General features: G+C 46.4%; 1 protein-coding gene across 1 annotated transcript in view; it reads right to left on the bottom strand.

Moving 5' to 3' along the window:
* Nucleotides 1-23325, bottom strand: part of LOC118226134 (reversion-inducing cysteine-rich protein with Kazal motifs-like) — a 45454-nt gene that overhangs the window by 17263 nt on the left and 4866 nt on the right. Inside the window, exons 2-11 of the mRNA XM_035415483.1 lie at nucleotides 16505-16563; nucleotides 12914-12988; nucleotides 10904-10940; nucleotides 10209-10294; nucleotides 9910-9957; nucleotides 8758-8791; nucleotides 7568-7765; nucleotides 6260-6524; nucleotides 5726-5899; nucleotides 1540-1752 (exon numbers count right to left, since the gene is read on the bottom strand). Coding sequence (XP_035271374.1) covers nucleotides 1540-1752; nucleotides 5726-5899; nucleotides 6260-6524; nucleotides 7568-7765; nucleotides 8758-8791; nucleotides 9910-9957; nucleotides 10209-10294; nucleotides 10904-10940; nucleotides 12914-12988; nucleotides 16505-16563 — 1189 coding nt within the window. The remainder of the gene's footprint in view (nucleotides 1-1539; nucleotides 1753-5725; nucleotides 5900-6259; nucleotides 6525-7567; nucleotides 7766-8757; nucleotides 8792-9909; nucleotides 9958-10208; nucleotides 10295-10903; nucleotides 10941-12913; nucleotides 12989-16504; nucleotides 16564-23325) is intronic.

The raw sequence follows: 23325 nt of genomic DNA, 5'->3' as shown, positions 1-23325 counted from the left end.
ATTGTGAACTGGATTTTTTCATTTCTCGTTCCATATTTTGCTCCACAAGACCTTAATAGCAGAGGTAAATGTGGTGAGCTACCACTGCTGTCCCACTGTGCAGTGTACCTTCCTGCTACTTGGCAACTTCACTGCCCCAGAACAATATGCTCTGCGCTCTGCTTCCCATATGTAATGTAAAGACAATAACAGAGTCTAATTACATATAACCACTGCAGACACTTTAAGTGCAGCTGGGGAGGGAGCAGAAGTGACACCCATGAGTGAATGCATCAATGAGACCTAACGTAGTGGCATTTCAAATATTCAACGCTAACCCTTATGGCTTTGACACAAAGGTGCTGCATTGCGCACAGAGCAGACAGGAGAATGTCAGCTCTAAAGACTCTTTCCCAGAGTGTAAATACAGGTGGATTTGACTGAATGATTCATTCACACAAAGTGTAGCCGCAGGCGTAGGCGCTCAACGGAATGCGTCAGGTGTCTAAATCTACAACGCTAAACACACACGCGAGATATCTGGTGAGCTGTAGTTCTATAGCTCAGTCAGGGAGAAACTGACTGAGCTGAGGGTCCAATTTAACCTCTATCTATGGCATTCTGAGTGCAAAATGTCTTTTTTTTAACTCACTATTTTTCAGCTAATTCCAGCGACTGCAGAAAACGTGACAGTGTGTCAGCTCTGGGGGTAGAAAAGCTAGCGTTTAGAAAATGAGAAGCTCAGAGTTGGAGCTGAAGCTCGGCGGCGGATAGACTTAGCGTGAGGCAGAGATGTGGAGAGGTGTAGGTGGTGGGTCGCTGCGACGCTCCCTTAATGAGCCCACTTTACGAAAGTGCCTTTTGATCAGGGCGGCCTCCGCGCCGTCTCATTTAGCCCCATAACCTCCGAGGCTCTGTAATTACCTAGGCTAAAACCCGCTTTGATCATCGCATCCAGTCATCTCCACTTCCTGTGAGCTACTTCCCCTGGTGGAAACCACAGCCAGCCTGGAGTCATGCGTTCAGCCAGAGCGGCTGTGCGGCTGGGCATTCCTGAGGTTTTCAAATCCCACCTGATTTCATTTCTAGTGTTATCCTCAGAAAACCCCTCAATATGTGGAGCCTAATTTATTAAGACCTTTAACACAGGCAAAATCAATGCCATGACCAACTGATTGCTCCAGTCATTGGTTGCGTTATTAGTTTTGCATGTAGGCCCATGGAGTTCACTGATTCTGCAAGGCATGCACTATTTCAACACTATAAGCAACAATGTCACTGAAAAATGGGGCAGGGACAGGGGAGGGAAGAGATGCCAGGACAGGGGCGGGGACAGGGGCAGAGACAGATGCAAGAACAGGGGTGGGGACAGGGACAGGGATGGGGACATGGGAGAAGACAGGGGTGGGGACAGATGTAAGGACAGAGGCAGGGACAGGGGAGGGGACAGAAGCAAGGACAGGGGTGGGGACAGGGGAGGGGACAGGGGCGGGGACAGATGCAATGACAGGAGCGGAGGCAGGGACAGGGGCGGGGACAGGGGAGGGGACGCGGACGCACTTGCAGATGACGCTGCCGCGGGACTTGCTGTAGCAGGGCTTGATCTGCAGGGCGCAGGCCACTGCCTTCCACATCTCGGGGCGGCACTTGCTAATGTCCAGCACAGGGATGTTCATGAAGGGCATCTTGATGGTGCCGTTGGCCCACAGCTTGATGTCGCTCATGGCCCCCTGGTCCGACTGGGTGTTACAGCTGCGAAACAACTCCGTGGGCCTGCCCAACCAAACACACGGAGCACACCACAGAACAAAGCAGTACAGATTACTGTCAGGTTTCTGCTGCATTCAAACTGTTCGTTACACAGCGGGATAGACATGTACTCTTTCATTTTCCAGATTTATAAACAGGAAAATAATAAAATTGCCTTTTGATCTTCAGCGTGACATTTCGAAACAACAGCAGTAGATGCATGATGCAATGCTTCCGTTTCATAATGAACATTCACTTCAGTTTCACTCCGGATTTGAAGCCTGATATGGGACAGACTGTTAACTGGCAAACAACATGGTCTCAGAAAGATCAGAAATGAATTCTCATATAGTACAAGAACTTCACCTCAGCATAAAAAAGTAATTTAAAATAAAACAGAAAGAAATATATATAATACTGGCTTTCTTTGGCTCTTGATGCATGAAATAAGTAATTAAAATGATGCTTTTGATTGCACAGGGTCTTTAAGGACAAGAGAGTAAAAATAATCACGCCCACAGCTGAATACACAGACTGTTCAGCACAAGAGCCATTCATCCAGATACCTGTAAACAACAGCATTACAAAGTACCTGTGTGTGTAAGAAAGGATAGCGGCTCTGATGTGATTAAGGTACTAAAGCGATGCGCCCTCTGAGGTCACCTGTCCCTGCATTTCTCTCATCCAGAGATCTGCGGTTTACAGCCAGTAAACCACAGGGACAGTCTTCCTCAGGAGACATGGGGTGGTGTGCAGCTCTTCCACAGTGGTGAGAGAGAGAGAGAGTGTGAGAGAGAGAAAGAAGGAGAGAGAGAAAGAGAAAGAAAGAGAGAGCCCATTCAGCAATGCAGAGAGCATGATTAGTATGTGCGGAGGCATCTCCAGACAGAGGCGGGCGTGGCTAGATGCCGATCTCCGGTCACCGGATAGTTTATTTACACGGTGCCGGCCTCCGGCAGCCACTTCCTGCCGGGGGAGGTCGCCGGAGGAACCGCAGGGAGCTGAGCTCGGCCTTATTTAGAGACGACACCGCGCCTTGGGGTCACCACCGCGGGGAGCAGCGGAGCAGCCGTGGGAGGTCAGGGAGCGGGCCGTGAGAAGCCATTGTGCTCTCCCCTCCACTCACAACCATCCTCTGTAAAGTCACTTATTTCATTGGCTGAGACTGGAGGAACTCATTCACTTGCTGAGCACTGATTGGTAGAGCCTGAGAGGACAGCAGAACAGCGTTTGTTTAATTTTTCTTTGTTTTTGAACAGCACGTCGCTGTCTGCTAAATTAAACACATGCACCTTATCCAATCAGCTGTGGCTCAATGGCTCAATGAAAGAGCAAATAGTATAGCTGAAGGCCCAAAGTCAATCTATTATGGTGCTTTAATTCACAAATTCAATCAAGTATCACAGCAGAGCAGACAACCCCAATCTCACGATGATAGAACACGTTCGTTACTGACTTTAATACATGTAACTGTTTTAAGCGACCAATCTGTTGCAGATATCAGCTCACTGCTACCTCACCTCTTCTTTAATAAACTAAAACCCCGCAGTGTGTCACAGATGTCAGGTTCCTCTGCATTAAAAAGCCATTCCCATGCCTCCGTTTGATCTTCACTTGACATGAAAGATAGCTACACATCTGCAAGCAATGAACAAAAACGGACAAAAATGGACACATCATGAAAAAAGTATGACTGCAATTGCAGGAATTTGAACGCGGACGTGCCGATGCCCTGTCGCGCTCGGTGGCTGGAAGCAAACGGCTCAGCGGCCTCTGAGAACGAACCGGAGCGGGCCGAACAGCGGGCGGAAAGCCATCCCGCAAGAGGACTGCACCGGGTGACAGCACTAGGAGGGCGCCGCCCTAGTGGCCGGCAACCCGACGTCACCACGCTCTTCTTCTGTCAATAAACGACGCTAAGAGGCTAATGTTTATCTGCATATCAGCGGGGTCGGGGTTGGGGTTTGGTGGCGCGGGGTGGGGGTGGGAGGGCACTCTCCCTTGTCTCTGTGTGGGTACACAGCACACCAGGGGAACCCCCACTCCAGACGACCCTCGCCCCCAGCGCCCCGGCTGTGATTGCGTCCCACAACTGAGAGAACCCAATGGCACGAGGCGCCCCGGCTTTGAAGTCCGCGGGGGGGGGGGGGGGGTGGGGGCTCGCTCGTACCGCCCTCCCCAGGAGTCCTTCAAAGGAAATTGGAGCCAGCATTTGTTTGTCTGAACTTTGAGTCCGGCTCCGGGAATGGTGGTGCCATCACATGGAGCGGGATTCCTCCATCTCCTCCAATGAAAATAAGATGAGGAATCTTCGGATTGTTCCCGACTCTTCAACGAGCAGGTCTCGGGGGACCAGGACCGTCAGCGATCAAAGGAGCACTTCAGATCTGGCGTAGTATGTCTTTAAAAAACATTTTAATTGAGTTCAAAATAAAATCTTCACACAAGTGCTTCGTGAGCGGAGAAGAAAGGTGGAGAGATGGAGAGATCAAAGAAAGAGTGAGCGAAAAGTAGTGCATTAGAGAAAAAGGAAAAAGGGCGAGCGAGAAAGGTTTGAAGGGACAAGCAATGGAAAAGTGATTTTGTGTTTATAAACACCTTGTATTCTCTTGTCTTGTCTCTTGTTCTATATGTTACAACAACACTTATGTTAACCTGTCCTGCAGAGAAAGCTCCTCCTGGTGGAGGTGGAGGGCCAGGCTGAGCTAGGGCTGGGTACAGTGCAGACGGGCTGAAATCCACACCAGGACTGAGTGTATCTTGGCGACCGTTTCCTGACTGCTCCCCGGGCAGCCCACATCAGAGCAGAATCTGCCTCATCACAACACATCTCCCAGAGGGATATTTAAGGGCAAGAACATCAGCGTAAAAGTGGCTCTGCAAAGACACTGTCTGCGCAGGCCCCCTCCCAAGCCCTCAGAGCCCCCCCCCCCCCCCCCCCCCCCCCCCCCCCCCCGACCCCCCCTCGCCCCACGGGACCCGTATCTGGCTGAACCGTGTCATGTTTATGTGGTTTTCTCCGCCCGGCTTTGATGGGCCCCGCGGCGCGCCGGGCCCCAGGCCGCGCTCAAACGCGCCACGCTGCGGAGCCGCCGGGCCCCGGGCGCCTTTGTTCCAGCGCGACCCGCCCCGCGCCCTCCGTGACCGGAAAACAACCCCGCGGTCTCCGCGGCCCGCAGCGACCGCGACCGGCGCGGGGCCCCGCCGACCGCAGCGCATTGTGTTCCGGAGGGGCCCGGAGGGCCCGGTTCAAGCGGGGGGCCCTTCCCCAGCGGTGATTAGCGTCTGCGCTCAAGCCTTCATGTGCGCCTCTCCGTCGTCCCCTTCGCCCGCTGCACAACAACAGAAACAGAAACAATCCCGTTCTGTCTGAACGCGGGGCTGAATACATTACCCTGAACGGTTTGAAGCTCGTTCCCACGAGCCTTAGGGAGTCTGAAGGATGACACTTCCCCCAGAGAACTGCACGCGAAACCCGCAGACGAGCGAAGCGCGGAACGACGCCTCAGTTCTCCAGTGATCACTTTAAACTTCAGTGACTTCACAGAGACACTCACGCTAACCCTGCCACAATAAATTACAACGGCCTGTCTGCAGACATCGAGCACAATGCAGGGGTCACCGAGGACAGCTCTATGCCTGCACGTGTGACACTTTTATTATGTATTTCGCTTTAATTTAACCAGGAAGTCCCTATAGATTAAATAAATCCTTTTCAAGGGAGACCTGACCAAGACAGCAGCCACAATAAGCGCAGTTAAAACAATTCATTCCTGTTCAAAAAGACCGCAGGAGACTTACTCACTCTTCCGTCGTTCCAAGGAAACAGCCTCTCACTCGCTGCTGAAGCTGGCTCACTAGAAGCACACACTCGCCATGGGCGGAACTTCCTTTTAGAGGCACGGCCACTCACCTGCGGTTGAAACGAGTTGACCGAGCACGGTCACGCAGCCGCACTGGAAGCCGCTGGGGCGCTGAACGCGGGACGGTCGCTCACCTGTTGTTGAAGTTGGTGCAGTACGTGAGGTCCTTGCAGCCCAGCTGACAGGGTTCTCTGACGTCGGCCAGGCAGGTGACCAGGTCGGCCTCCACGGGGTTGTATTCGCACAGCTGGTCAAACTCCTGCCAGGTCTGGGTCCCCCAGTTAGTGCTGATCTCCTGACACTTTTCTCTGGAGTAACACACGAGCCAGGGGTCAGAAAGAGGAACACACACAGGCATACCCACTCTCACAGTCAAATACACACACACGCACACACACAAACACTCACACACACACACACACAGTCACACACACACATGCACACACACACATACACACACGCACACCACACAATAACTTCACATCAAAAAGTACACATATCTTGCATTGTGCACACATGCAATCAGAGCCACAAATCTGAAGAGAGTTATTTTTCTGATGAACACATTATAGTTTCTAATTAAAAAACACATGTATGTGTACAATAGTTGTATTTGTGAACATTGTCACACACTCAGGCATTTCACAAGCGCGAGTGAGGACACTGACCTACACAGTGAGGTATTGGCTTTGGAACAGCAGTGGAGCTTGGCGCCGTCCATTTTGGCAGTGGGAGAGGTGTCGGGGACGTTCTTGGGAGGGGTGTGCGAGCTCCACAGGAAGCACTGCCAGAGGGGGTCCTGGGGCAGCGGCTGGCGCCGGCACTCCCTGATGAGCCCGTCGATGATCTCGTGCTCCGTCGTCATGGTGCGCAGGATGCGCCTGCAGGCCGCCTGGCAGTGCGCGTCCTCCGCGCGGTCGCAGCAGAACAGACCTGCGCACAAGCCGCACGCGCTGCTCACCTCCAAGCTTTCGCTCGTTCTTAAAAACGCATTTATTTAAACAGCCCTCGCCCCTTGTTTCTGTTTTCAGAGCCGATGTGTGGCGGAAGAGCGCATCCCACGCAGCTTCCGTTCGTAATTTTTACTTTATTCGGACAGGGGTAAAGCAGAGAAGATAAGAGACACGGAAAAAAACCGGGCACAGAAAGTGACACGGCGGGAATTGAACTCGCAACCACGTGGAGGGATTTGTATAGTGGTCGAGAGCCTGCAGCACACATCTCATTCAAACACACGCAATCAAAGAGGATGTGCTAACATCCAGCACACTTTTAGTGGCACTACTTTTGTGTCGCCCTCAACACATTTTGTGTCAAAGTTACTACTTCTGCATTACAAAAATGCAACATATGTGTCATGTAGGGAGACTTTATGAAACAGACTGTGTTGAAAGTAACACAAAACCTGTTGTCCTTAACTGGACATGGATGTCTGTTAAAAACGATGTGTCGTGTTGTTTTTAACACATCTGTTTTGAGAGCGTATACCTGTAGCTACGTGTATAACCTATGTGGATGGATGGCTAATCCTGTTTAATCGCCTGATCCACATCAGATAGAGATCAGTGGAAAATGCAGCTGAGTGCAGGCTGCATTGAGCCAGACACACAGCGACTGGGGAGTCTGAACTGTAACTGTCAGCAGCTCGTGTGACAGCTTATGCTGAGGCAGGGTGGTGATCACACAGCAGGCTTTCTTTATGCAAAGGATAAGTACCATTTAAGGGCACTTTCACATTCAGGTCACTTAATTCCAGGTGTAAAGAACGATGCTGGTGCAATTATATCACAGTGGGAGATGCCAGTTAACTCCCCAGAGAAACTCAGCCAATCTTATACTTCAGTCAAACCAACAAGGTGTGAAAAGTGCCGTGAGAGAGAAAGTATAAATGTTCTCAGCCACTCAAACAGGAGATCCACGATGACTCAGAGCTGAGTATTTTTAAGCCAGAGTGAAGCGCTGCCACAGATACTCACTGTCGATGGGGCTCCTGATTGGGTAAGATTTGGTGTAGTTTCCCACACAGCTTATGACCTGAGGACTGATGGCCTGGCAGTACTCATTAACAGCTTTGATCTGAGAGACGGTGGGAGAGGAGTCCGTCCTGAAGATGGCCTGGCAGTACTCTCTGCAGTTTGTGTGTCTCCCAGCATAGCTGCAGCACACTGAGCCCACTGGGGGAAAACAAAAACATACATGCAGACACACACATACACACACACACGCACACACACACATACACACACACATGCACGCACGCACACACGCACACACACATGCGTAGACACACACATACACGCGCAAGAAGGAATGAGACAGAAAAACACACGCTTTATATCACAAGCATCTGAACAGACTACATTTTGTTGGTTAAAATGAATGAATGGGTTTCAAAAGAAGAGCTTAAACGCTGTGTGTGTGCTTTCTGTCTTTCTGCGCGTGCTTTCAAAACTCGGTTCTCGCGATCGCTTCTTCCCAAAACGAAAAAAAAAAAAAAAAACCGGAACGGACTCATTTTTTACAGTTCCGAGAACAGAGAGGCGCCCTTTGTGGGGACGAGCGGTAACCCGTGAGGGCTGAAGCCGTGGCTCCGGCGGGAGAAAAGAGCCGGCTTCCTCTCGGGGGCCGAAATGCGTGGGGCCCCTCTGGGGCTCTGCGTGACACGCTCGCCCGCCGCACAATGGCTTTCAAAATACAAATAAGCGCCCCATTCACTGCGGCGGATGAAGTCATCTGGGCGGGCCAGGGGTCACGACCCTGCCCTCCAGGCATGTAAACAGGGCTTATCGGACAGGGTGGCAACTCATTCCCCCGTTATTCAGCCCAGGGGGGGCAGGGTGCCCCATGGTAGAGCCCCAACTTCCCGCCGTAGACTTTTGTCATTGTAATGGGATCGCGTGCGCACCCCAAAATCATAATCCCTGAATGTCCCACTGCGGACAATGTCAGTTTCCTTTCCGCAGGAGAACAATAAATAATTATTAGTCGTATCCCTATTATGAAATAAACTATTTAATAGAATGGTATTGTATTATTAAAGCTGGTTAAGTGGTCAAAGACATTGCTCAGGTGTGTACTTCTCTAAAATACAGTATTTACTTGTTGTTCTAATGGTTCTGGATTGTTTTGCATATGTTACATTTTCATAAAAAATGTCCACACTTACTTTCATTTTTGGTAATGCAGCTGTAGAGGGGTTTCTGCAAAATGAACACTTTTGTGAATATATGTCACAAACAACAAAGATTGTCACAGTTACACATTATTGTACACGTAACAAAATAGCTTGAAAACAAAACAACAGACTAATAATTTAAAAACTGTAAATTGAATGAAGTAACGCTAAGCATCGTTAAATGATTCACACGAATACGGGAAGGCATCTCTCTGTTCGTTAGCTTGTCAGTCTTATTACAATGGACAGAGAGGCGGACGGTTCTGAAGGGTATGATGTTTCCTATTCGGTCTGGACGTGGGAGGCGAGTCATTCAGCCCTCCCGCGTTCGGGTTCTTCAGTAAAAGCGCAGCGCTGGCCGGGGACTGCGGACAGAGCGAACAGCCTGTTCCATGACCCTGTCTGAGGTCTGTTCTCAGGGCCGTACAGAAATAAATCGCTCTCGAAAGCTTTCCTGACTGCCCTCTCCTGACACTCCCAATCCAAGCAGCATCGGTGCTCTACTCCAGCACTCTCTACAGTCTGGAAATTAAAAACCTTCTTTTACTTGACAGCTTGACAGTCCAACACCGTTGCACAATTTGGCGGTGCTAAGACTCAAACTGATTAGGCTGGATTAAACCTCAGCCATAATTTGAAATTTATCTTTTTTTTTGGCTTGTTAAAAGGTGCGTGAGGAAAAAAGTGCATTCGGGTGGAAATGTCTGTACTGAGCGACACTTCTGAGAGTCATGAACTCAACCATAGGCAGGAGATGACATTTTATCTTCAGAGAGATTATTACATCATCCAGGGTTCTATGCAGAAAGATAATTACTTCATAAGCAGGAGAAGAAACTGGCACCAAGCACTACTTGGGAAAAAAATAAGCCTTATCACACACTGGAAAAAACTGTTAAGAGAAAATGAAAGACACCAGACTTATTAGGAATACTTTCTAGTGACAGGCGGTAAACTCGAGACCTACTCAACCATCACACGACCACTTTTTACACAAGGACCTCACAGAGCTCTTCCATCAACATTTGAGATGGCCGAATCTCTCCCTGTTGCGATGCGAGCAATCGTTCTTGTAAAACCCCTCCCCTGCCTCCACACAACTCTACACACGGCATCAGAGTTTTCAGCTGAAAAGTTCCTTACCTCAGAATCCTTCTTGCATACTTTTGTGATGTCATTCTTGGACGATGCCTAAGGGGCGAGAGACACGAGACGGCTGGGGTCACGCAGGAGGACCGCGCAGGGGGAGAAGGCCCAGGTCAGGGGTCCACAATCACCATCCACAGGGACACGCACTTGACATGAGGCTCGTGGGAACGGCCGTGAGAATGCATTCAGGGCCCCTAGGCTCTACTTCCCAATTCCCTCCCGATCGCTCAATATCGGTCCCCAACGTGCAGAAAGCAGACGCTAATAACGCGCGGGACTTCAGGCCCTCTCACCAGCTTGCACTCCCTCCGGCAGTCCGGGGAAATCGCCAGCTCGCAGCACCCGAGACCCACCCACCCGTCGGACTTCCGGGACGCTCCTACGACACAGACAGAAGTGGAAAGAACACGAGACTGTAAGAATGTTCGAAGACAAAAAACTACTAGGCTCTTTGACACTCCCTAGCACAGGGGCATCAAAACTTAATCTGAGAACGTCTGGCAATTCAACTGACTAACATGGTTTTCTATCATGACCTTTATTTGTGGAATCCAGTGTTCACACACCAGCCCTTCTCAAATCAGACTGGACACCCCTGCCCTAGAATGTATCCAGCTCTGCATCAAGCCTGTTCTGACCTACACCATTGCCCTCCACAACGGAGAAAAGCACACAGGCCTTATGATTGAAGAGGTCAGCAAATTCCTTCTTGTACATTTGAAACGCATTTTGTTTTCCTTCTTCTTAGTAAATGCAACTCTCCAGGCTTTGGGCTTATATGGTGTTTCTTTCAGAGTGGATTTGTTCAGCATGAATAATGTTGTTATTGCACCTGGAAAGTCTTAATGCTTCCATCTTATTCCTGCCTCTCCTGAACAAATCTGGTAGAGACAATAGTCTACTCAACATAGACAAGATTCCAGGACTTAGTGCGTGTTACAGTTGGATCTATAATATACCCATCTGTAACTGCTGATCAGCCCCTTACCAGGTAATGTGGAATTGACGCAAATCCAAAGTTCACTCTGAAAAAGAAGGAACAGTTACAGTAATACAAAAGATATTTCGAGTTCAGACAGACGATGGAAATATACTAAAAAAACATTTAAAAATTTTGAATGTTCAAGGTTTGTATATAACACGTTAAAGCAAAACAAACAGGTTACATTCAGTAATTATGTGCTATATTACTATATATTATATTAAATATTGACATAATATTCATTGCCCATGTCTAACGAATCATCCACTTTTTGTCACTCACTTTGAAGGAATACTTTTTATAAGAAAATGTGCTTATCAGGCACACTGATAAGTGTTTCTTGTGAAATTGTCTGAAGCCATCTGGGTTTCAAAGGTTTTCAAATTAAACAAGTTAAAATGTGTTCTGGCATCCTAGAAGTCAACACAGTGACTTGCCGGGAGTGACAAAAACACCAAGTAGGGCTAAAGTGAATACCCATATTTGGACATGATGTGAGCTTGTGTGTCTTATGATTTCTAAGGACCGGAACATTGGGTTTTTTCTTGGTGCAAAGTGATCAGCTTGTTGTCACTGCTGGTGTTTGTGGTGGCTATTTAATTTCAACCAGGCAGCAGAGACGACGTTAATACGACTGAGATCTAATTAAAAAAAGAAATGAGGTGAGCCAGTTTATTCAGTAAAATAACAATTATAAATTCATAAAACAAAGCTCTCCATCTGGCACAGTGTAAGGCAGAGAAGACTCAAAGACATGAAGAAAGAGCTGTGTGAAGCTTGTTCGTTCTGCGAGCGGGGCTGACAAGATAATCAACAAAATAAACTGGACGGCATTTGCGATTCATTTGCACGTTAGTGGAAAAGTCCTTCATGTTCTCTGGCACATGAAGAGAGGAAAGCAGTAAAAAAAAAAACCTGCCATCATCCGCCTCGACTCCGAAGGAAAAAATAGCTCCAAATGAAGTAGCTCGAATTGAAAACAAGAATACCCGTGATTCTGACAATGCCTGGGCTCCATTCTGTTTTCCGTATGCTTATTAGCACCTGTTAAACTGTTAGCTTGGTAAAGATACACCCAAAACATTATTGGGATTTTAAAGCAATACTCAATATATACTGGCTGTATCTCAATTTCAAACAATATAAATAATATATATTGTTAATGGTTTCCATTTACCCGCACTAGATCACATTTAACAATGAAAGTGTCAAGAATTTTTTGTGATAAAGATGTAATTTAGATAAATCCACCATAACGAAGGCTCGGGGGTATAAATCATGCTTATCTGTGAAAACTTAACATTAAACAAGGTTTTCATGCAGTAGATTATTGATATTTACTGTTTTGAACTGACATTTTCAATTATTTTCATCTGTATCTTATTATATTCAAAGAAACCACATAGGAAAAAAGACATAAAGCAAATACAGATGATGAACAACAAATAGAAACACAAAACAGGAACCAAATTTACATTTACATTGTCACTGGTTATGAAATACATCTCTCAAAAGTGTCATTCCTCTTACAAAAAGTTTAAAACATGTCAACTTGACCCAAATCAAACACAAGGGTTAAGATAAAAAATATCCCTTAAGAAATACAATTCTTTAACTGGTCATATATAAGTGAGATCTGAGAGGCAGAGATTTTGTTTCAGCAACACGTAGCAAGATAGAAGGTCCAATAAAATGCGAATGTTGACTTGCTTGTTAATTACAGGTTGGCCCTAATTGCAGGTTTCTGTCAGTGCAAATTAAAAACAGTGTGAGGTGTCCGGTTTATAATTAGGGACACATCGGTTGGGGAGCCTTCCGCTTGATTTGCAGCTGTAACCCATGATATTTTGTGTATCAATTTATGCACATCAAGCACGAGGACTTTGGAGATAGACATATTTCTGACAGGTGGGCCAGAGATACGTGCCTTTGTTGTAGAATAATAAACTCACACAGCCAATCACCTGCCTTCATAGCCAAAAATATATCAAAAAGCATATGGAAATGGGTGCTTACCATAGATTCTGGGCAATAGCTTGGTAATCGTTGCAGCAGGTGCTTCAAACGGGATTCACTTTTAATGGTGGAGAGCTACAAAAACAAACAGTTGTCACGGAGCCACTCAAAATACACTGGATACAGTCACAGTGTAACAATCAATACGTGAAAATCAGTCTTTCCTCGGCTCGAATATAGTGAGAAAGGACCTGTAATTATAGATTTCATTTTTGCAATGTCATTTCCAGATGAAGGGTTAACGGGACACCCCTCAGACAGACATGTGACCAGAGCCGCCAAGTATCTATGGTTATTATAGATAGAACGCTTTGCATTTTCCTCACGGGAGTTTTGGAATTGGAACTTTAACTTCAAAAGGGGTCTCTGAACAGCTATATTCGCAGTCTGTCAAGACTCACGAGTTGCGCAACCCTCCCGCGAAAACAAACAGCCTCCGCAGAGTTCATGACAACCTAAGAATGCGGCGAAGACGGGCGCCGGCTAACAACACTCATTAATGTCAGCGAGGGTTGTGAGAACCCGCCGCCTGCCAGATCTTGGTCTGGAGGCAGCTCGCAGAGCATGAAATTCATTTACGGGGACGGATGCTCACTAAATCAGAACCAGTTCAAAAGAATAACGGAGACGACATTGATGCTTTCTGGGCCCCGTCATTCCCGTTTTGCTCCTGCCCCTGCCCCTGCTCCGCTTCAGAATATTCCGGTAATAAAATGCCATTAATCTTAATGACGGCTCGCTCGGCAGGCCTGCTGCCTGAAAGCTCGGCGGCGGATACCTGCTGGAGTACACTCGAAACCCTTTCAGCGACCAAGTGTGGCTGGCTAAATGTCCAATCACATTTGAAACAAGAGAGCAGGAGAATTCTAATCAGGGTCAGAAATAGCCCCTATCCTTTCATGCTCCCAGTCTTCATAATTTGTTTTTGTCCACAGACCGCCTTTGCGTATACAGCCCTGTAGCAGGCCTTGCTGCAGGTCTTGATGTACGCATGGGAAATAGCAGGTGTAGATCAAAGGCCTTTACAGCATACTTCATTGCGCTTTTTAAGTAAGACTTTAAAACAAATGCCATACAAGCTATCATGTTACCATGGAAACATGATTTTTTTTTTTTTAAAGATTGTACTTAAACTCTTCCTCCTGTAATCAAGACGAACCTGGTATTACTCTTTCCGTTTGATTGCTTTTCAGTTAGTGCACTAGAGTCTTTACTAAGTCCGTGAACTTCAGATCAGATGTTCTTCAGCAATGACAACATGATGTGCAAAGCAACATTCCTTTCACAATCTCAACAGCACTGGCCGCACAACGCGGAATAACGTGAAATAAGCAAATACAACATGGCCTTCTTTCTGAGTGCGCGTCCACACCCAATCTTTTTTCCCTCAGGCCTTAAGCATCATGGGTAATTTTTTTTTTTTTGCCATCACATTGTTCTAACATGCATACCAAGCTAAAACACGGGGCAAACCAGCATTTCCTTGGAAGTCACTCAAAAGAAATCCGCAGAACGCCGCAAAAAAAGAAAGACTCCGGCCATGAAAGCTAATGACCGCTACTGCCCACTTATTATGCTTTTACCGTTTAAAAAAGAGATACAAATGGGGGCTGCCGCACTGAAGATGAAAAGGCCCCTTCCTTTCAGGAGCGCTGGCCTCCTCTCATCAAAGCGGCAGCCGTCCATTAAGAAGAAATGGCGGCGTGATTGCGCACAGGCCCACAGCACATCCAGCCCCCTTTCTTCGCAGGCGCTGACGGGCCCTTCTACGGACGCTAACAAGACGGCCATTATTCAGGGCCCTCCGTCCTCCACTCTCCTTCTGGCAGGTGCAGAGCTGGGGTAGCGGGGTGGGGTTTGGGGAGGGGGGGGGGGGCAGGGGGCGGATGGAGGGGGGGTAAGGGACCCGGCCTGCCTGCATCTGGGACTGCTGCCACAGCCTGAATGAGTCACTTTCACAGGAGGGGAAGGGCTCAGATCTCCAAATTGCCCCGCCGCCACGGGCCGGGGGGTCAGAGCCGAGCCCGTGGGTGCAACACTTTCGGCGGAAAAGCGGCCTTTTCACTTTCGTCTTTTATGTCCCGCGTTAAAAAAAAGGGGGGGGGGGGGGACAGTGAGGAATCTGTGAAAGTCTGCTCACTGGATTTCTTAACAATAAATTTGAAAAATCTGAAGGGAGAGCAAGAGGGAGGAAGAGAGAGACAGAGGGAGCATGAGAGAGAGAGAGAGATAGGCACATAGAGGGAGTGTGAGAAAGAGAGCAAGAGAAAGAAAGGAGGAAAAACTACCTACTTGTCATCCGCATGAGGGGAAGAGAAAACTCTCCCTCTCAGCCTCAAACTTCAAAAGAAGGGTAACTGTTCTTCAGCAATTCCATTTGAGGAAGTACACATTTTTAACAGGGGCCAAACTTACAACTTTATTTTGACTGTTCAAGGTCAGCACTTCCAAATATGCTTGCAAATTTCAGGCCTGTACCTCCCACCTGACCTACCAGCAACTGCCAATCTAGACAGACTAGAGCAAAGTGCAAACGTGGGGAAAGAAACACAAAATACATCTGAGCTGACCCTTCTATATTCAAATAAAGTTAGTTAAGAGAAATATTAAATAAGGATGTTCAGAGACATCAGCCAACAAACTTATCTGTATGTGTATTCAGTTCTTATGTGGGGTTGGAGGCTGATGCATTAATTGCATTAAAGTGAATTTTACTGTACGCAACAATTACCATTGTTTCATTTTGCATTTAATTATCCCACTAATCTCATTTTTGGAATATCTTACAAGTATCACTGGAAAAAAAGATATCGTTTATAGCACATCTGTGCATTTCCAAACATACTAATTGGATTTGGATATGCTCCCCTTCTTGCAGAATTAGACATTACTAATTACTGCAGAAAATTATCATTGATTTTGTTCATTAAAATACAAACCTGCAGAAGGCTTTTTGATTAACCCTTTCCTGAATCATTCAGTGGTTTCAACTACTTTATCCAGCAGCAGGACCATGACAGTTACTATGGCTATTTGCCTATATGACACACTGAATCATCTGTCTTATACGTGGAGGCTGATAATGGAGGCTTCCTGTTGACATGCTCAGACAAGTGACAGCTACATTTTTTGTTGTTTTGGCTCTGTACTCCAGCACATTGGATTTGAAATGAAACAACGAACATGAGGTGACTGTTAGGTTAAATCAGAGGGTTTTTACATCCATATTGGGGGAACCATGTAGGAATTACAGTCTTTTTATACAAAGCTCCCCCATTTTCGGGAACCATTACATTACATTACATTACATTTATTTGGCAGACACTTTTATCCAAAGCAATGTCCACCAGTGCATCATTGCATCATTAGTTAATGCACACGATAGCTAGCATTGATTATAAGTGTGCCACTTGCATTTGGAGTCTGTTGCTGTTGTCTCTGAACATGAGTACCAAAGAACTGTCAATGCCAATAAAGCAGGCCATCACAAGGCTGTAAAATCACAATAAACTGATCAGAGACAAAGCCAAAACATTGGGGAGGGGGTACGGAGTGCAGGGCTGGGGAATTTGGCAGAAAGACGCCTCTCACCTGATCGCAGGCTTCCCTACATGAAGAGAGTTCTGCAGCATGGTGACAGCATGAGGAATCTGTAAAGAGCAGACAGAGAAATGAGATTTACATTCATTTCACTCACTCCCTGTTATGTTCCATTTCATCCTCTGCGCTGGCAGCGGGAATGAGCCAGATTTCCAGAGCAGGTTGAACCTTGGAATCCACCCCATATAAATTCAATTTACTATGAGTTACAGGGGTGGATTTGTTCAGGACAGAGAAAATGTCAGGATTTCTTCTGCCATTTTGTGAAAAAATGAAAAATAAATAAGTATTCACGTACAGACATAAACAACCCTCATGATCTGTGCACAAAGTTGGACCCAGCCCGCAGTCTACCCCCACCTGTGTTTCTCTAAAAGCTACACAGGCTGGGATGGTGTTCCACTCAAGAGTGTAGTGGTGGTGCGCAGTGTAAACAGTGGTTCATTATTCAGGCAGTGGGTAGACCAGGAGAGAAGGCAGAAAGGCTAGTGTAGGGGCCGCCAAAGCGCAGTGGAAAAATCCCCCCCCCAAACACACGCAAAACATAAAGAGCCTGGTGCAACAGGCAGTGGGGTTACAGGCAACCTCAGAGACCAGCCCCAAGGGGCAAAGACAGAAGCTCTGCACAGACTCCCCTCTTCTTCAAAGCCCCCCTCCATCCTGTCTGCAGCCCTCCATTCCAAATCGTCCACACCAATGTGTCATTTTCTCTGGGTTTTAAAGAAAACGCAGCTCCTTTTCATTATAGCCAGGTCTCTGGAATTCACTTCCTGTCAGAGATGCTCCCAAAATCAGCGCTTTCAAATCAATTTTAATGACCCAAGATGTGCAGTCAACAGTAGTCAACAATATATGCCAAATGAAATGCTGTTTGAAATGGAAGCCACATTGAAATGAGCTGAAAAGATACTGTGATACTGCTAAGAACAATGGTCTGCAGCTACCATGTGACAAACAAAAACACATCACATGTTCACATGGAATCTGTACGACCTTGCTGCTGATTGGCTGTCTTATCAACACCCAATAGATATCAGTGGTGAAGGTTTCCTAGAAGCATTTCACGTGGCCTCTGAAGTTAGATGTTAGCTACCACATCAAAGGCAATACACAACATGGTGGCAACGATCATTACTGCGGTCAAAAAATATTCAATAGTTCTCGTTACCGTACATCAACGAGCCCTAAATGCACATTACATTATGAAATCAAATGAATCATGGAGGCACACTGATAATTCAAAAATGGGAACAATCAGACAAAATGTACATTGATCCTAAATTGATTTGTTCAGTGGAATATTCAGGGATTTCCAGAAGATATTGCAGGATTGGAACAGGTGCCCCTACCATGCAACCACCTCCTCCCTCCCACAGACTTCTGTTTACACCATCAATCGCTGTTCAAACATCCCCCAACAGCATTATAAATGAATGAGAGCTAAAGGAAAACAGATTCCTAGCGATAGGAGTAGAAAAGGGCACAATAGCACCTAGTCAAAACACAGAATAAAGACTTCCATCTTTGTCAAAACTCATGTCATTGATGACACTGCAGATAAGCCAACAGACAAAACCATTTTGTTGTATTTAACACCACTACCCAAGAGAAAAAAAGTAGATTCTAGAAGGCCTCTGAATAATATTTGCCATTTATAGGCATCAATAAAATGCTTTTTTTCTCCCCAAAAGCATTAACATGTGGTAAATCTGTCAAAAGGAGTTTGTGCGCTACGTGAATAAAAACTTTGCCCCCAGGGTAGGAAAGTCTGGACTTCCATGGAACAATGGCTATAATCTAACACAGAGAATGGGCCTAGAGAAGACTCCAGAATACATACACCGCAGACACTCTGAATGGCATACTTCTAATGATCACAAAGGAAGATAATTCTTAGGAAAATATATTATCATATGCCTATACTTCTTGAGAAAATATCATCATTATCAGAATTGAGCCCTCTCAGACATCCTTTCATCTCGGACCAGACACTGGCCTTTTCTCTTTCAGGCAGTGTGCTTTCATCAACTTGATTCTATCTGTTTTTCTAAATGTGGCTCCCACATCGGGCAACACACTCAAGAATAACAACAAACAGCACTTCTCATGTTGAGATGATACATTCCCGGCTCTAAGTGCTGTGTTTTCCTGTCTATTACATCTCTGGGCCGTGTCATTAGGCTGAGGATGGAGAGCCTGGCCGCATTCTGCTTTTAATCCGAGGTTAGACAAGAAACTCAGTGCTGAAAGGGTTTTTGGCTGGAAGGTGAACCAGAAACAGGGCTCCCATCCCTCTGACAAATGGGGCTCGAGTCTTTCCCAACCTGTCCAATTCTGGGATGGGTGTTATGTATGTCCGAGTGTGAACTACATGAAAATCGGACCAGAACCACAAACATTAAACCAGAGAATATTGATGAATTCTGAGTATATTGGACAAATTCAGTAACTATGGTTACTTACATTTACAGTTAGCAAAGAGTAGATATTTCCTGGGTTAGCACTTCTGACCCTTGCTTGAAAGGTGGCAGGAGTCAAGGTCTGTCATTGATTTGTATGCCTGTAACTTCATAATAACAGTCTTATTTGTACCCTAAGCAGCAGAGAGTATTATTATGGTTAAAATATCATTCACAGGTAATGTAAAATTTGCTATGTGGCACCAACACATTTGATAATACTAACTGAGAGACAAATGCATCTTAACATATTACTCTATTTTTGATATTCTAGAAGAATATTCTGCATTTCAGAATACAAAATATTAGCCATTCAATTTTGCAGAAGAATATATGTGGAGCGTGACATTTTAAGCTCTCAGGAAAAAAAGTCAAATATCAGAAACCAAAACAAGCTTAAGACAAACAAAGAAAGTGGCCCTCAAATAGTTCAAACAACCTCAATGGGAACAACAGTAGGCACCCATGAATTGCAATGATGTGTTCACATGGAAAAACTCCATGAAATTATCCAGACACCACAACCCATAATTCCAATAATGCTCTTGGCTTTCTATGCAGTAACTAATGCAGACGAAGGTTCATTCTCACCACACTCTTACTGAAACACAAACTATTCCATATGAGTGATTATTAGCAGTGACCTGGGGAACACTCCACTCATGAAGAATGACACTTAAGAGGCTTATCCACAGTCAAGGGTGTGCTCAATAGGACACAAATAGATTGTGATGTGTGGTGAGAGGAAACAGAGACAGATGTGAGAGGACGGCCCTCACATCTAAAGCTGCAGAGGATCCTGGGGGTCGTAGTCCTTTTCCTCCTTCCTTCGCCCCATCGCTCCCCTCCCCAGCATCGTGCCCTGGGCGCCATCTTCCCCACTTACACTTCGTAGGCTGCTTGCGCTGCCCCTCCGCAGGCTCTAGGCCCTCCCCAGCCTGACTCAGTCTCCAGGCGTTGCTCAATCTCTGACCAACACGTGCTAGCACTTTAAAGGGGCTGCTACTGTGTCCTTGTTTTCTGAGGAATAAAAATAAAGCCACCCACAAGCCACATCAAAGGGGTTCACTGCTTCACCCCCCCGCTTCCCCCACACACACCCGTTCTAACCCCTGGAGACAGGCCCCGGGTCCCCACCTCCCTCTCTATCTGCTTCACGTGGCAAATTGTTTGCAGCAAAAGAATGTTACGAAGCACCTCGGTGCGTGAAGAAAAGAAATCTCAGAAAGTACGCATTTGATGTTCAAACTCGGCATATCTGGCAGGAATTAAAGGGACTTAAAAGAGCGGCACTTGACAGGCCAGCGAAGCTGATCAAACGTGAATGGAAACCAGATCTAGCGCCAGTTTACAATTTGGGACGTGGACTCCGCGTCTGGCCGCTGTACGGACGGGGCGGCTCTGGATCCCATTTTACCCAAATGGCAGATTGAGGAAACGCAGGCCCGAGCTCTGTTTGTTTGTGCTCCTTTCTCATCTGTCTTTCAAGCTGGGGGGGGGGGGGGATGAGGGGAGGGGTGATCCAGACAGACAAATGCTGTTCCCATCTTTTCCGTCCCCGTTTGTGGAGCTCTGAGCCTGAGCCACTGACGGTCGGCGAGCCCGTTTTTGCGCGACACGGACAGACCCACGAAGCACCTCGGGTTGGCGACTGCTGAGGGAGAGGAGGGCTGCCAGATTCCATCAGACAACAAACAAACCACACTGAATGTGTGGGCAGCATTGTTCCAGCCCCGTTAGTTATTCTGGGTGAACATTAGCGGCCGTGGAGCTATGCGACCTGCTGCAGCCGGGCAGCTTCCAAGCGCTCGCCTCGCCACTGAATGGGGGACCGAGCAATAGCCCCTGCATCTCGCCTCTCTAACGAGCTGCCATTTTAATTACACAATCACAAGTGCGGTGGACCATTTAGTCACAACCACTGTAGCTCCTGTGTTATGCACAGCCTTTGGTTTTTTTTTACACTGGGTGGAACACAGGACAATTGTTCAAGCCAAACAAATTAGGAGAGCTAAGGAAATTAACAACTGCCACTGCACTTTTCCGCCTCGTGTTCTTTCCACCTTTTACTACTTCATGTTTCTTTTCGGTCAATGTGTAAATGAAACATATTAATATTAAACACCTTACATCGAGATCGGCATCGGCAAAACAATTAAGTGGCACATCAGTTCAAAAAGCAATCAAGAAAGCAAGCAAATAATCTTTCGTTTTACATTCACAGAACTATGAGACAGGAACAAGGAAGCAGATTAAATTACTGACACAGCCATCTAATTATATATATATTTTTAACTTATATTGGGGGAAATCTCCAAAACTGAAAGAAGGAGGGTGAACTCATCTTCAAGAATGTTTACTCTCAATCTAGCAGACTAATGGGCAGTTTACAGCATTGGCAATGAATGATCGTTGCCCACAGCGATCATCATACTTGATGGTTGGTCGCAATGACTTTGATTTATACTATAGCAACAGACTGGCGGTTTATACCGTAGCGATTGGTCATCATCGCAATTGCTGAGACTTAAACTTTACCAAACTTTGAACCCATTGCTGGCTCAGTTATCATGACAACATTACAGAACATTCTCATCTCCCAGAAATCAATTACTTTTTAGCATTAAGCGCAAATGACTCCACCTCAGTGATGCATCCTGTTACCGTTTATGAGTTTATGCATTTTGTGAGCGACGACGTTCAGTATCAAAAGAGAGCGACAACGGAATGTTGGTGACGATGTAGCAACATCCATCGAGCACTCACACATCACCGAACAGTAAGCTGCCCTTTAGAAGTGTAAGATGTGTGGAGCAGAACAAAACTGAGGGCAACACTTGCATGTGGTTATGAGGCCATTTGATGGGGTCAGAGGTGAAGCCTGGACAGGTGAGCAGTGAGAGGGGGCCAGATGTTTGATGGAGGAGAGCCAGCAGGGCTGGCAGAGTGTGTAATGGGAGAGCTGGGGGCACAGGGGGTGTATGGGGGACCACAGGAGGGTAGGGAGCTGTCTGTAAGGGAAGACTGACGTAAACCGAGGGATTGTGGGTCTGAACAGAGGATGAACGGGGGTGGGTGAGGTGGCTACCTAAAAAATATTGAACTGACAGCAGAGAGCTGAAAATATCTGGGCTGGGGAGATGGGGTAATCATTTAAAATATTTGATAAATACTATCAAATGTGGATTTAAATGTGGATGGCTCACAAATGTAACAGTGACGGATGTTGAAAGAAAGGCTTAACTTTTAGAAGACAATTCCTTCAACAGGGCACCAGATGCCATTTGTCCAAGCCAACCAAGGTCCTCCCACATTGACCATCTGGACAGTATCCACCTCTCTGACCTGAAGTTGGACCAGTCCTTCCCACTAGCTGACCCAGCAGGGTACAGCTGACCACAGAACCCAGCATTCTTTTTCACAAATAATCGAGAGCACGGACATCTCTCCTCCTCAGCATGCTATGCTATGTCTCTTTCAGTCCAGACTTTGGCATTCATGAAGCAGCACACGTCCAGATTGATTTTCTTCATTCTGATGCGTACAAGAAGGGTGGAGACACATCAGTCAAACCTGACAAAGGACTTTTTTCATTAGCATGTATTCTGCGGCAGTGCTTTGATTTACCTGAGGAAAAAAATGTTTCAATATGGATGTTCAGAGGCAAATCAGAAGCGTAGCCATTCAGCATATACATCAAAATATTCCAGATGCTATCAAACAAATAAGATGTGACAGGGTGGACAAAATGCCAATCAATGAAATATCAAATGACGGTATGTAGATGCCAGTGATAAAATAAAATAAAGATTTGTTCTGTTACATAGGAAAGTGACATTCCCATTACTTTCAAAAGATTTTGCTCTGAAACCTATTGTGCCTTATTGCATGAAAACAGAGAACTGAAATAAGGATCTCAGAAACTTCTGCATCACACACTGTCCTAAGTGACCATCAGCATTACCCATTAAGCTCGGTGAATCTAACATAAACTCGGATAGTAGCTGCACGGCTGAATAATTCTCAGAGTCCACATCAAGAATTTATTTGTTCCCTCAATCCTGGCAGCAGACGCAGGACTGTTCTCTTTATAGCTGTCCACAGACCACACCGATTTCTCCATCATCGTCCAGCGAGAACGACAATTTCGCATATGACTGAGAGGTCTTGGGTTTAACACCAGGGTGTCTTTATGGACCACACCACATTTCTGGCCTGTGGACTCACAGCATGTAACGGCCTATTTTTCATTTCCCAGCATAAAACAAGACAAGACCAAACTGTGCAAAATGAAGTGTTCTGGCTATGGGAAGATCTCAAAATAGCACTGCCGCCAAATAATAAGTCAGCTAG

The sequence above is a fragment of the Anguilla anguilla genome, chromosome 4, assembly GCF_013347855.1.
Source record: "Anguilla anguilla isolate fAngAng1 chromosome 4, fAngAng1.pri, whole genome shotgun sequence".
NCBI classification, from domain to species: Eukaryota; Metazoa; Chordata; class Actinopteri; order Anguilliformes; family Anguillidae; genus Anguilla; species Anguilla anguilla.
This window is presented reverse-complemented; position numbering and strand designations above follow the sequence as displayed.